Source organism: Pelodiscus sinensis, chromosome 3 (assembly GCF_049634645.1).
Source record: "Pelodiscus sinensis isolate JC-2024 chromosome 3, ASM4963464v1, whole genome shotgun sequence".
Taxonomy (NCBI): domain Eukaryota; kingdom Metazoa; phylum Chordata; order Testudines; family Trionychidae; genus Pelodiscus; species Pelodiscus sinensis.
Genome location: NC_134713.1, coordinates 197,007,445 through 197,021,584, shown reverse-complemented (window position 1 = coordinate 197,021,584; position 14,140 = coordinate 197,007,445). Strand labels below are relative to the sequence as shown.

The window sequence follows — 14,140 nt, the reverse complement described above, 5'->3', positions numbered from 1 at the left end:
GCAGGCGGCGCAGTGCACGGAACCGGGACGCTTGTTTCGCTGTGAAATGCTCCTGATTTAGCTGCTGGTTCAGTGAGCTCGGAAGTGGATAGAACTGGCGCATGGTCCATCTCCGCTCCGGTTACGTCTTGGCCCGTTTTGTGGCGTCCTGGGAAGTGTCCCAGATTCCGTCTGGCTTTGGCTCCAAGTCTGCAAAACGTAAAGAAAACGTGTGACAGGCGCTCAGCCCCTTGGCTTGCTCACCCAGCACCTCCCAGGCTTAGCCCAGCGCTTTGCCTTGAGACGGGTGCGACTAGACTAGTTTCCTTTCTGTGACAAATAAACTTTGCTTGTCAAGAGCCCTGGTGACTGGAAAGCACTGCTGGTTTGTTGGCTTGGCCGCCGGCTCTGGGGCGCGTACGCGGGGCAGGCTGCACCAGGCAGACGCAGACAGACATTACGGACGCAGCAGCAAAAGGGAAAATTAAGGCTGAGGCCTGGTCAGAGGGGCTGCAGTTGCAGTCTGGGCCCTGAGAAGCCAGCAGCCATGGGGCCCTCCAGCAGAGTGAGTCTCAAACACTCCCCTAGAGCTCCCACTGCCTGCAGCACTGGCCATCTGAAACCTGTGGCTAAATGGGGGATTGTTAAATGTGGGGCCCCGGCGCCCCAGTACCTAGAGGGTGAGCGCTGGCTGGCTGGAGAGAGAGACCTCATCACCTGGCCTGGGGGAACCCGGCAAAACGCACCTCGTCCTGCAGCTGGCTTGGCCTCCTTTGTCAGACTGGGTCAGCTCAGAGGGTCGCTCCAGCCCCAGAGCCAAGAGCAGCCCGTACCAGCTGCCTCAGCAGGAGATGCCCTACAGGGGGGAAATCTCTGGCCTGTTCAGCTGGGACAGGGAAGCCATCCTGCCACACTGGTTTGCTGGTGGCTCCCCACGGCATTCTACACGGGAGCAGCCCAGAGACGACAGAGCCAAGCCGGGGCTCACGGAAAGGATCCAGGAAGGGGGGTTTTGCTGTAATGCACAAGGGGCACGTTTCCCACTTCCCCGCTCTCGGGGGCTGGCTCGTGCTAGTTCCTAGGAGTCGGCTAGCGGAGCGTTTGCGCTCTTTGGGGAATGCAGACGTAGAATGAAAAATCACTTTGATCGCCACATTCATCCGCTTCACTATACACCAGGGCACCGATTCTTAGATGCAAAAGTCGCTAGGGAGGCTTGCACGTCAGAAAACGCTGCCCACAGTGACACAGGTGGAGCGTGCCGGGGGAGGGGAAGGGATTTCACAGCTAGACCAGTGGCCGTGGAGCCTGGGCCAGCGCTCAGAACACAGGCACTGTCAATAGTGACAAAGCAATGACGGCCGCTGCACATTGGTTCTAATGGTGGGTAAGAGTCACTAGCAAAGTCCCAGGAGATATGGAAAATGAGTAATTTACAAGCTAAGGGAGGAGCAGGCAAAGGAATAAGGTGAAGGCAACACCCCCACTCGCTAACAAACCCAACCCCCCGCTCCCGTGCGCAGGCGACTTGCATTCCCACGGATTGCCAAGGGCAAGTGAACCAGCTGACCACTTACGCCTCTTCTGAAGTGTAACTTACCCCCGTTTCTATCCCCACCTCATTTAGCCCAGAGACTTCCAGGGAAGTCCTTGCCGCTTACTCCAGGTGGCAGCCGTCGGCTTGGGGCCGCACTGACAGCTCTCGTTTTGTGGCAGACGCTCATCAGACATACCCATTGTCCATTCACATCAGCATAGCCCGGGCATTACCTCCCCGAGAGAGCACCGCAACTCACGCTAGCTGAGGTGGAATATAGCCGCTCCCTGGAAGCAACCGCTAACTGATTATGCAGCCAGCCACTCCAAGGCAGTGAGGCCAGCATGATGTATCACAGCAGAGCTCTCCAGCTTCTGGTGGCTGCCAGCTCATTTCTGGACTGATTTCAATACCCTTGTCCCAATCTACCAGGCCAACAAGAGGGACAGACCTGGCGGCCCCACAGGCTGACCAAGGCTCCTTCGCTTCTCAGGGGCACCGCACACTTACGATCACCAGGTTCAGGGGTCACGGCGTTCTCAGCAGCAGATGCCTGGCTCACTTTACCAGCGGAGACCACACTGATCTGTAACTCAGCTCCTTGTGCAGTTCAGGTTGAGCCTCTAAAATCCGGTACTCTCTGCTCGGGTAACATCTGTGCTCTGGCAGGACCGTGGATATTGCTGGACCAGAGAACCCAGGCTGGCCACGTTCAGAAGTGCAGCCCATGCTGGGCTGGTGGTGGGGAGCCCAGCGCCAGCAGGGCCAGCGTGGTGGAGAGCAAAGCCCCAGCCAGGGCTGGAGGTGGGGGGGGGGGGGTCAGTGGCCAGGAGCGCAGCAGGAGTGCAGTCCCGCCCAGGGCTGGAGTCAGCTGGGTGTGCAGCCTGGGCCAGCGCCATAGGGAGGAGCAGCCCCTGCTGAGGCTGGAAGCAGTGGAGCTAGCCCTTGTCCAGGCTGGCGTGGTGGGGAATGCAGCCCCGGCCAGGCCTGGCACAGTGGGGGCTGGAGGCAGCAGGTGACTGGGAGCGCAACCCCGCCTGGGAGCAGAACCTACATCCGGGTAGGGAGCCTTGACCTCCTCTCGTTCAGTAAACTCTGTGGTTCGGGACCACTAAGGTCCCGAGGGTGCTGGATTAGGGAGGTCCGACCCATGGAGACCTGGGAGAAGAGAGAGTTCTGGGGTGGCGGTGGGGAGGTTATGCAGCAACTCCTGGCACCCTAGTGTTAGAGCAACTAAAAAGCCAAGAACTATCAGAGGACTAGCAGATGGGGGGTTCCACATTCCCCAAACCTGAACTGCCATCTCCTTCTCAAACCCCCAATACACCCAGGGCCTGTGACCCTCCTTACTAAGAGGTAGCCAAGCACTGAGCAGACTGATATTCCTAAACGACTGAAGCCTATATTCAGGGTTGGGAAGGCGGAGTTGAATTGCTAGAGCATACAAAGCCACTTACCACGTGACATCCATACCAAGCCAGTCCAAGTGAAAGCTGTTTCCATTTTACAGCTGTTCTGCATGCCGCACGCATGAAGGGGTCAGGCCAGCTCTTCGGCAGGCAGGAGTTCACATCCCACTTGGCACCCATCCCGGCGCTTTCACTGGAGACACAAAAGACTGAATGAACATTGAGTAGTTTGAGCTGTAACGTGCACTGCCACTGACGAGAATACAGGGTTAACGGGCAGGGGATTTTTAATTATTATTCAAAAGAAGCTGAAAAAGTTTCTGCTTTGCTTTCTCCCTCTTCTTTCAGACTTCAGTGACTGTCCTGTATGCTTTACACAAACCTGTTTTTAAAAAGTCTCACACGGTCCAGAGGAAGGGGTGGATCTAGTAAATCATCCTTAACAGGAAGTGGCTAGAATCTTCTCCGATGGGTAATTACAGAATTGCCCAATTCTTTGGTTGCTTTTGAATGTTGAGTTGAGGCCTTTCCCTCCCCCCCGGATGCTTTACATGAATTGTTGTTCTAATATGGGGGGGAGGGGGGTCCCTTCCAAGAATATAGTTCTATTCGACAGAAATGGCCAGTGATCCACTCTGATTATTGCAGCACTGAGACAGATTTAGGCCTCTCTCTATAGAATTCTAGAGGAACCCAAGCATTAAATTTCAACAGAGTGAACTTTTAATTCCTGAGTTATCGATCCTTAAAAAGAGACAGGCTGGAAAGCTGCAGAACGAAAAAAAGAAAAAAAATTCCCCAATATACCAGCCCTGCAACTTCTGAAGTTGTAGACCAGTGGTCCCCAACATTTTGGGGCTGCCGGGCGCCTGGGGGCGGGGCCGCTCACGCGCTGCACATACGGGGGCGGGGCCGCTCACAGGCCACATGACTGGGGGCAGGGTCAAGCATGCGCCGCACGCCCGAGGTTGGCACAGGCATGTGCTGCGATCCCGGGCAGGGGCTGCCCAGGTTCCGCGGGGGCAGGCACGCGCGGCGCCCCCGGGAGCAGGGCCAAGGCCAGCGCCAGGGCCGGCAAGGGCACGCGCAGCGCCCCCGGGGGCGGGGGTCAGGGTTGGCACACGCGGCGCACCCGGGGCCGGGACCGGCCATGCGTCCGGAGCTGGCACCTGCCGCACACCCAGGGGCGGGGCCAGCCCAGATTGCTCCACGGGCGCATGTAAAGGGCCTGGGCCCGCAGGCACCGGGTTGGGGACCACGGTTGTAGACTATTAATAATGGATTCACTTTGGTTCTCACGCTAAGTGTATTTTCAGTGCTTCTCCATTCCTCCGCTAAGCTCCCATCCCAGGGCTATCACGTGCTCTTCAACTTACTGAAATGATTTCTTATAACTCTGCAGCAGACTGACAAACGTCTTTAACGTGATGCACAGCATTAATCTTTCACAAACTCAGCGTCAGACCAGTGAGATGTTCATCCTATCTTACATATGCAAAAGTGTACACTTATGGGATATATGTAAGGCATTTTTATTTTTAGAACATTTTTTAATGCCAAAAAATAACAGCCACTATTAATTTTCCACTTTAAATGCAATCTGCATACCATTGCAGACAAAGCATACAAAGATTGCCTACAGACATGGTTAGGTACACAGGTCATAAGACGTGCCAGTTAAAGATTACTGCTTTATTCTTACATTTGGGTCGGACTGACATAGCTTTCTGACATGTAATCATTTTAGCAAATAACCAGGCCATTAAACAAAGGCAAACACACATCTACACCACAACACACAAACTTATCAAAACTTAAAATGTGTACAATTTACTTTGACAAACAGAAACAGGCTTGTTTTCTAGTAAGCTAAGCAAAAAATTTGTCCAAAAGAACCCCTCTGCCCACATAATTTACCTTGTTCTGAAAAAAATTACAGATGTTCTTAATAAAAAGGCACATTTGGCAGCTACTAAAACTGGCATGCATCTGGCACAGGACTTTCCCCCCCTCTTTCAACCTTTCAGTCACTTGGTGCATGACATCATGTGTGTTTATTATGGAGTCAAATGCGACTTTATCCTTAGTTCACTTGATTTACAATTTTGCAGCAACTGGCTACTTTAATGCACTGTTTTTCATTCAAGGCAAAAGAGAAATTTGCTCACAGTTGACAGAAAAATGCACTTTAAGGTTTTTTTAATGGAAAATAAGGCATGACATTTACAAAGCAAGCCAGAAGTGCTTTGGGCTTCATAAGAGTATTGGGCCACATTTTCCCCTCACCTAACAAAGCTAAAAAGACTGAAGCCCACATATTGAGCCCACGAAAGCTCATGATCCCATCTACATGTTTTGTTAGTCTATAAAGTGCTACCAGACTATTTCTTGTTTTTTAAGTTTATTGTTGAAATGACAATTCAACAGTTGAAATAGGGGTTTTAAAGAGAAAAATCTAAGAAGCTGCCCAACGTTTTTTTTCTGCTTTAAAAATGCATTTTTCAGCAAGATCCTTCCCGTTAGCTGAAAAAGGGTATGACGTTTGAGAGGGAAACCAAAGTGTGATTTTTTTACATGCCACAGGCCAACCACACTGATCACAACAACTAAGCATTAAGGAACATTGTTACAAAGACAGACATTCATGAATGATGGGCGGGAGGGGAGGGGGCTTTCCTGGTGGACTCTCACTGCTCAACGTCTAGGAACACAGAAGGAAGGCTGCTTATGCGAGTTGTGATGCAAGGATCACACATTACCCAGAGCAGAAAGAACTAGAATTTATATTGCCAGGCATTAGCTCTGCTACAGGGACTGTGCAGTCTAAGCAGACTCATTCAAACAGCCCTATTGGTACAAGAGAGTCACTTCCCTCAATACAGTAAAATAGAACCATCTTTCAGAAGAACACGAAGAGCTTGATCCAAGGGCTGCTAATGTCAATGGAAAGACTCCCATTGATTTCAGTACGTTTTGGATCAGGCTCCCAACTGAGTAAAGGTGATACTGGAGTTTACCGGTAAGAAAAGCCTGATTTAAGATTCTGTCTGCGCAAAAGTAACAAACTATGCAATAGATCATTACAATAAATGAAAACTTGAGCAAGTAAAGGCATAAACGGATTCACGGAGGGGGCACTGAACTCGGTTTCTTTCTTAAAATGCAATGGTTAAGCAAGAATTTAGAAACAATGGCCAGAGAACATGTGAAGCAGTTTGCAGCTTATGGGTGCATGCCCAGTAATTTCATAGTATTTATTCTGAAGCAAAGGCAATAAATAATCTCTCCAAACAGACACTGGAGAATCGTGTTGGGGTTGTTGAAGGCCAGTAAGTGCTTGCCTGATAACCACGTCTTCAATAACTTTTCCTTGCACTTCATTATCAGTTTTAATTTAAGCGTTCAGTGTCTGAAACGCTAACATTTACAAACTACCAATAGAGAACTTTTCCTTTTAACTTCCAGTTTGCACTTCTGGGGTGGAGAAGAGGGGAGAAAGGTTGGATGTATCCTACACTACTGCACTACGCTCTATATCGGGCACACGTTAGGGACAGACTTCAAACATTGCACTTTGGTATCTCATTGCCCCGATCGTTAAAGGACTTCATTTCTCCCCATCTGCGTAAGCACCCAAGAGCTACAAACCAATACTCTGCAACAGTACAGTACAGCTCAAACTTTTAATCTGAGCTCTGCAATAACACAGCAATCCATTTAGCCACAGTTGTTGGCTTAGGATGAAACATGCTCCATTATGCCACACTATTATTCAAGATCATTCAACAATCTGGCAAATATGAATAATAAAAATGATGCCATTTTCCCTGCCAGCATCCAGGGATATTTTCTTTGACACACTCCCCCACCCATAATCACTAACCAATGTGAACTTGTCCAAATGAGAAATTCTTCCATGTTGCAAAAAAGTTATTTCTTGAAAAAGGGGCAAATAAAATTGACAAGTTCTGAGAGGCCAGGAGCTCAGCAGCTGTGTTGAACATTCTCCCTCTTGACTTAGGGATTTGATTTCTGGTGCTGGTCATTCACACATGGTGTTAGAGGCAGCACTGTGGAGGTATGCGGTCCATTGGTAAGTGATGGATAATTGAGCAGCACTGCTGAGCTCCAAAGAAGTTTAATCTAGGCTTTTATGTCACCATAGAGTCTAATCAACTTCTCTACTTTCGTGGGTTTTTATCCTCAAAACCACTGTAAGGTACCAGTATTTTACAAATGGGGAGAAAATGAAGTGACTTGCCTTTGCAAGGCTGGGGTTGGGCCAGGAACTGAATGCAGGTCTGCATCATATCATTGCAGCACTCAATTCACTAGGCTATTCTACCTATCTAACCAACCTCGGCAAGGAAGGGTCATAGTTTTGAGTGTAAAGGACAGGTTGTGAGGGTTCTGCACATCTGACTAACACTGGAGAGCTTCCTGGCTTCCTTCTGGCAAGTCAGCAACTTCCAGACATTGCACCAACGGCATTCGTTATGCTGGGCTCGACTGGGACAACCGTGAACATCATTTACATTTCCTGTAGGACAGGGTTATATAAAGCACGTGTGTAAGAATGTCTTCCTCTGAAGAGGAGTTTATAAATCTTACCTAGAAAGGGGAAAAATACATGTTGGGAAAGAGGGAGCGGTAAAACATGTTTCAAAATAGAAATATTAAGGAAATACAAAAAGTTACAACTGAAACTCAATGTTTGGCTATGACAAAATATGCCGCTTAATGCTGATGAAATCAAAACACTTTCTGAAATGTAAAGACCAACTGTAGTATCATAGTGCGTATTCCACTCCGCTAATGGCATTGTAAAAAGTTACTAAAATTGTAGATTTCCGTCCCGAATCACTCTACTACAACTATCTCCGAGGGCATGGCTTTCTGGGTTACTGAAATGTATTTTGCTTTTATCCGAGAGGAAACATGATATAATTTTACTACGACCCATGAATCTTATTAAATAAAGATGAGATACTGCACAATTCACAAACATTATGATAGAGGAGATTAATAAAGCTTCTTTTCTTCAATAACTGGCATGCATTACTGTCACAGTATTGGTTAGAATCAGAAGAGTAGTACACAGGTTTATGGATAATCCATATCATGATATTTAGGCAGGTCAATGTTCTGTCATGTACATTTCTGACACTATTGTAAAGATTAATAGTTTTTAAGACAATGTTTGAAATTCTATAAAACTACATACATGTCTGGGAAATTTAAAAACATGTACTGTACTTCACTTTGAGAATAACCCAGCTTTATCATTCTAACTAAACTTTGTTTCATACGCTAAAACCTGATTTCTTTATTCCTAAAATACATATACTGAACTACAGAAAAGTGTACCACAATATGTGCTTTTATCCTCTTTTCAGTGTTAACTGAAAAACTGAATTGTACATTTGCTCATGTAATAATTTAACATGTCAGCCAAACAAATATGTGTATCTTTATTTCAATTAAATTAAAAACAATCTGCAAGCATATTTATGCAACATTCACTATATACATATGATTTATGCAAATGCAAGGCAATTCTACGTATGCTGATTAACCTATTGTTAGTAAAACATGACAATATCTATGGAAGATGGCCAGCGAGTGCTCCTTTTCACAAGTGACTGTGTTTTCATGGCATGATTAAAGAATAGCTACAAGCCATGAAATGGATTATCGGTAAACCTTAAAAAGAATGTGATATAACCTAGCATAGATTAACAGTCTTCTAAATGTAGTAGAATATTTCAGACAATAGTGCTGTTTTTTTAAAAAATTTGCTGTCATTTTAATGATATAAGACTTAATGACATTACCCATTATCAGGGCTCGACAAACCACAGCGAGATCTACTTGCCAGCCTCGCACCGTGCATGCGCCAGACCAGCACTGCGCATGCACGCAGCGCCAGTGAACGGGGCGAACGAAGCGACCGGCTGAAATCTATTCGCCACGGGCGAGTAGAAACAGCGATTTGTCGAGCCCTACCCATTATGCTTTCTGGCAATAATTTCTTTCTACTGGCACTGTAATATTTATTAAAATAATAATAAAGTACCTCTTTGGTGAAGCCTAGGTACCCATACTATTCACTGTAACAATTTGTAAACAGGACCGCAATACAGTGCTCTGCCTTAGTTCTAACATGGTTAGGTACCACAGATCTTCCTCTCAGTCCTTTTCATGATTTTAGGAAAGCATTTTAAAGCAGGGAGTAAAGCAAAAGGAAATTAAGGAGGATATAAAGTTCCCTGTTTGAGATTTTTAAAAAAGTGCATAATGTTTTCATTCTAAGAACTGTGTTACTGTATAGGACTGATGGATACAAGATTTATGGTTTCCATTACCGTACTCGACATGAGAGATCATTACACAAAACACGGTCTCTGCTTATTGGCCAGAAAAGTCCCTTGAGCCAGTTTTCTGGTACAATCAGTTGTCCAATGACTTGAGAACAGCATCCTGCATACCACCATAGGAATAGTGAGTTTATCAGTTGATCACGTCTGCTTTTGCAGTTCAGTTTCTGTACACTGCTTTCCAAACTAGCATAGTTTTTAATGCATGGAGCATACATCCAAACTCCTGGGTGCCAGCAGGTTCAGTGCATCTATTGCCAGCAACAGAGTGCCCAGAAAATGCAACTCCCAGCACAAGATACAGTTCAGGAGGAGTGGGCATTCTCCAGCAAGGGGGGTCCGTCTCGGTGCATCGACGGGTGGGTATGCTCCCGTTTGTAAGTTTTTGGAGGAAGCTTTGGGATATGCTGAGAAGTGCTTTGCCGTGGAGGGACAGGTGGGCCCTCAACAGAATGGAGATCCACGTCCTGCGGTATCAAAGGAGGGGATGGCAGATGCCTCCGTGCTACATGTGGAGAAGGTATCTGAGGGGGTGGTGGAGTAAATGGAGAGGGACTGTTTGGAAAAAAGGTGTTGCCAAGTTCACTTTTTCTACCTAAGGGCGGTGGCTGGAGATGTAGTGGTGAACTAGAGAAAACATCAGGAGTTCGCACAGGTTCTCGTGGTGGTAATAAAGGGGGGCTTTCAGGAGGCTCAGATATGGAGGTCCGGTCTGGCACAGAGTATCTTGGTGAATAGACTTTCGATGTTGGTTGTCGAGGAGGAATTGCTGGTGGACTGTCCAGATGCGCAGAAGCAATCTGAAGTATACAAACATTAATTCCAACAGTTATCATCTGTATTACGACAGCCACAATGCCTCAATCAGGATCAGGCCCTGCTTGTGGTACATGTGATATGTATATGTTCAAAGATTTGGTCCCTGCCTCAAAACACTTAACGTCCAATTAAAGACAAGACACGGCCAACAAGTGATAAGCAATAGCAGGGGGAAGTGGAGGGGGACCGGGATGGAGAGAGAATGAAGGTACAGGGGGTGGGGGACAGGAGAGGAAGAAGGAGGCTGCAGGAGGCACAGTTTCTAAGATAATACCAGCTCAGCTGGCTGACAGGGAGTTGGGGCACATCTTGTAGCAAGAGGCCTGGGAGGACTAAAATCAAAAGGCATTTCTCCTTTAGAGCATAAGGGGGAAGAGAGAGGCTCATAGTGTTTAATAGCAAAGGGAATAAATGATGTCCTGCATCCTGAAGAAAGAACAAAGGGTGGGATCTTCAAAATTACCTACATGACTCAGTAGCATGAGTCCCACGGAGGCCAATGAAACTACAGCGTACTGTAGGCCATTGTCCGCTAAGAGCACTGTGCTTACTACATGACAAAATCAGAAAAGCTAAGGAACAAAGTAAGTTCCACCTGGAAAGTGACATAAAAGGCAATGAGAAGAAATTCTTTACATATATTAGGAGCAGGAGAAAAAGAAAGGAAAATGCAGGTCCTCTACTTAGCAGAAGAGAAAAACTAAGAACTGATGGTATCAAGAAGGCTGAAGGGTTTTATGCCTATTTTGCTTCAAGTCTTTATGAAAAAGATTAATGGTGACTGATATTCAACACAAAACAGACAACCAGGGAAAAGAATGAAAGTCAAAATACGGAAAGAACAGTTTAGATAAACGTCCTAGGTTATCTGTTCCCCGACAGCTCTTCCTAACATCCAACCTAAACCTCCTCTGCTGCAATTTAAGCTCATTGCTTCTTGCCCTGTCCTGAGTGGTTAAGGAGAACAATTTATTAACCCTCCTCTATCACGAACTTTTATGTATCTGAAGACTTATGTCCAGCTCTTTTCTCCTCTCCAAACAAAACAAGCCCAATTTTTTTTCAATCTTGCCTCACAGGTCATGCTTTCTAGACCTTTAATCATTTTTGTTGTTCTCTGTATTTTCTCCACTTTGTCCACATATTTCCTGAAATGTGGTGCCCACAACTGGGCACAATTCTCCAGTTTAGGTCTTATCAGTGCCAAATAAAGTGGAAGAATTACACCTCAGCTACGTCTAGACTGGCATGATTTTCCGGAAATGCTTTCAAGGAAAAGTTTTCTGTTAAAAGCATTTTCGGAAAAGAGCATCTAGATTAGCACGGACGCTTTTCCGCAAAAGCACTTTTTGCAGAAAAGTGTCCGTGGCCAACCTAGATGTGCTTTGGCGCAAAAAAGCCCTGATCGCCATTTTTGCGATCGGGGCTTTTTTGCGGAAAACAAATCTGTTAGCTTTTTTCACAACATTATTACACTTTTGACCACTATCACACCCAGATCCTTTTCCTCAATACTCCTTCTGAGGTACAGGCAGTCCCTGAGTTACGCGGATCCGACTTATGTCGGATTCGCAGTTACGAACGGGGCTTTTCTCGCCCTGGAGGACGGAAGCAGCGGGACGCCCAGATGCGCCGCGGTCTGCCGCCCCCGTCCTCCGGGGCGAGAAAAGCTGCTCCCCGTCTCCCTGATCTGCAGGGAGACGGGGAGCAAGGCCTTGGAGCACGCCCGCAGCGGGACAGCCCGGGCGCGCTTGGGCTGTCCCGCTGCGGGCGTGCTCCGCGGCTTTGCTCCCCGTCTCCCTGGTCTGCTGGGGGGGGGGGGGGTGCAGCTAGTGCCCCCCCCCCAGCAGACCAGGTTTTTCTTGCCTACCCCTGGGGTAGAGCAGCTGGGGGCTGCCGGGTTGGTCCCGCAGCGCCGCTCCGGACCAACCCGGCAGCACCCCAGCTGCTCTGCCCCAGGCGTCCTGATTCAGCCGCTGCTGGTCAGTTTCAGCAGTGGCTGAATCAGGACGCCTGGGGCAGAGCAGCTGGGGTGCTGCTGGGTTGCTCCAGTAGCGCCGAGGAGCCGCGCTACTGGAGCAACCCAGCAGCACCCCAGCTGCTCTGCCCCAGGCGTCCCCAAGTCAGCCGCTGCTGAAACTGACCAGCGGCTGACTACAGGAAGCCCGAGGCAGAGTTGCTCTGCCCCAGGCTTCCTGGAATCAGCCGCTGATCAGTTTCAGCAGCAGCTGACTTGGGGACGCCTGGGTTTCTTAAGTTGAATCTGTATGTAAGTCAGAACTGGCGTCCAGATTCAGCCGCGGTTGAAACTGATCAGTTTCAGCAGCGGCTGACGTCAGTTCCGACCTACATACAGATTCAACTTAAGAACAAACCTACAGTCCCTATCTTGTACGTAACCCGGGGACTGCCTGTAGTCATTTTCCATTATTTGTATTTGTGCAACTGATTATTCCCTCCTAAGTCTAATACTTCGCATGGGTCCATACTGAATTTCATCCTACTTAATTCAGAACATTTCTCTAGTCTGTCGCAATCCTTTTGAATTTTAATCCTAGTCTTCAAAATGCTTGCAACTCCTTCCAGCTTGGTATTGTCCACAAGCTTTATAAGCGTTCTCTCTATGTTATCATCCAAAGTAGGAAACATTTATGAAGATGATGAATAGATCTGGACTGAAGACAGATCCCTGAAGGACACCACTTGATATGTCCTTCCAGCTGACTGTGAACCATGAATAACCACTCTCAGTAAAGTTTTCCAGCCAGCAGTATTTCCCTACTGTGTTTATCAGACAATCATGTGAGACAGTGTCAAAAGCCTTATTAAAGTTGAGATACATTGCATCTACTGCTTCCTCCTTGTTACTCTGTCAAAAGATATTAGGTGACTGTTTTTGACAAACTCAAGTTGACTTATTTTTAACCTTATTTTCTTCTAGATGCTGACAAACAGAATATTAGATTATTTGCTCCATTATCTTTCCATGTAGTTAAATTAAGTGGATATGTCCTAATTATCTACGTTGTCCTTAATTCCCTTTTTATAAATAGGTACTATACTTTTCCTCCCCTTTTGCAGTCCTCCGATATCTCACTCATGGCCCAGAGATCTCTTCAGCCAGTTTCTTAATTATTCTGGGATGTCTTTAATCAAGCCCTGCTGACTTGAAGGATCTAACTTGCGTAGTAATTCTTAGCCTGTTCTTTTCCTATTTTAGCCTCAGATCCCACTATATTTACACTGGTGTTCACTATGTTAGTCGTCTGTTTACTGCTAACTTTTCTGGTGAAAACTGAAACAAAAAAGGCAAGTAACACTTTGGGCCATTGCTGTGTGTTCAGTTATTGCTTTTCATTCCTCATTTAGTAATGGGCCTACCTTGGTTTTTTTCTTGCTTCTCATATATTTGTGAAATGCTTTCTCATTATCATTTACATCCTTAAATAGTTTAATCTCATTTTGTGCCTTGGCCTTTGCATTTTTCCCTTTCACCATTCTGTTGTTTTTTATATTAATCTTCTGTATTCTGAACAAGTTTCCACTTTTTGTAGGATTCTTTTGAATTTTAGGTTGCTGAAGATCTCCTGGTGAGTCAGGATGATTTCTTTCTTGTGCATTGGAATAGTTTGCTCTTGTGCCCTTAATAATGTCTCTTTAAATGCCCGCCAATGAGCCTGAACATTTTTGCCTTAGACTTGTTTCTCTTACCTGCCAATTCTGAGTTTGCCAACATCTGCCTTCTTGAAATCCACTGTCTTTATTCTGCTGTTGTCCCTCCCACCATTCCTTAAAGCGGGGGGGACCTTTTTTTGGTGCGGGGGCCACTGACCCATAGAAAAATCAGTCGGGGTCCACACCCAAGTGAGAAGCAAAGAAACAAAACCAAAAGCAAAGTGAATGCTCACTGACCTGGCTCCCGACCAAGGAGGAGACAGACAATCCCCCCCCCCCCCCCCACCAGACCCTAGGGGGCTCAGATTAGTAGATTTTTGTGCGCTCCAGCCCTGTGGGGAGCT

The 14,140-nt window shown here is 46.9% G+C and overlaps 1 protein-coding gene across 2 annotated transcripts in view; it reads right to left on the bottom strand.

The window, feature by feature from the left end:
* Positions 1-31: 31 nt before the first annotated feature.
* SOS1 (SOS Ras/Rac guanine nucleotide exchange factor 1) overlaps positions 32-14,140 on the bottom strand; it is a 97,216-nt gene continuing 83,107 nt past the window's right edge. The window contains exons 22-23 of one of the 2 annotated variants that reach the window (XR_012903070.1): positions 2,974-3,118; positions 32-189 (exon numbers count right to left, since the gene is read on the bottom strand). Coding sequence is in view for 1 of the 2 variants with exons in the window: in XM_075925815.1 (XP_075781930.1) it covers positions 9,608-10,102 (495 nt within the window). In the remaining variant the exon portion in view is untranslated. Of the gene's footprint in view, positions 190-2,973; positions 3,119-8,375; positions 10,103-14,140 lie in introns of those variants that run through there. The other variant, XM_075925815.1, reaches the window with a different exon arrangement.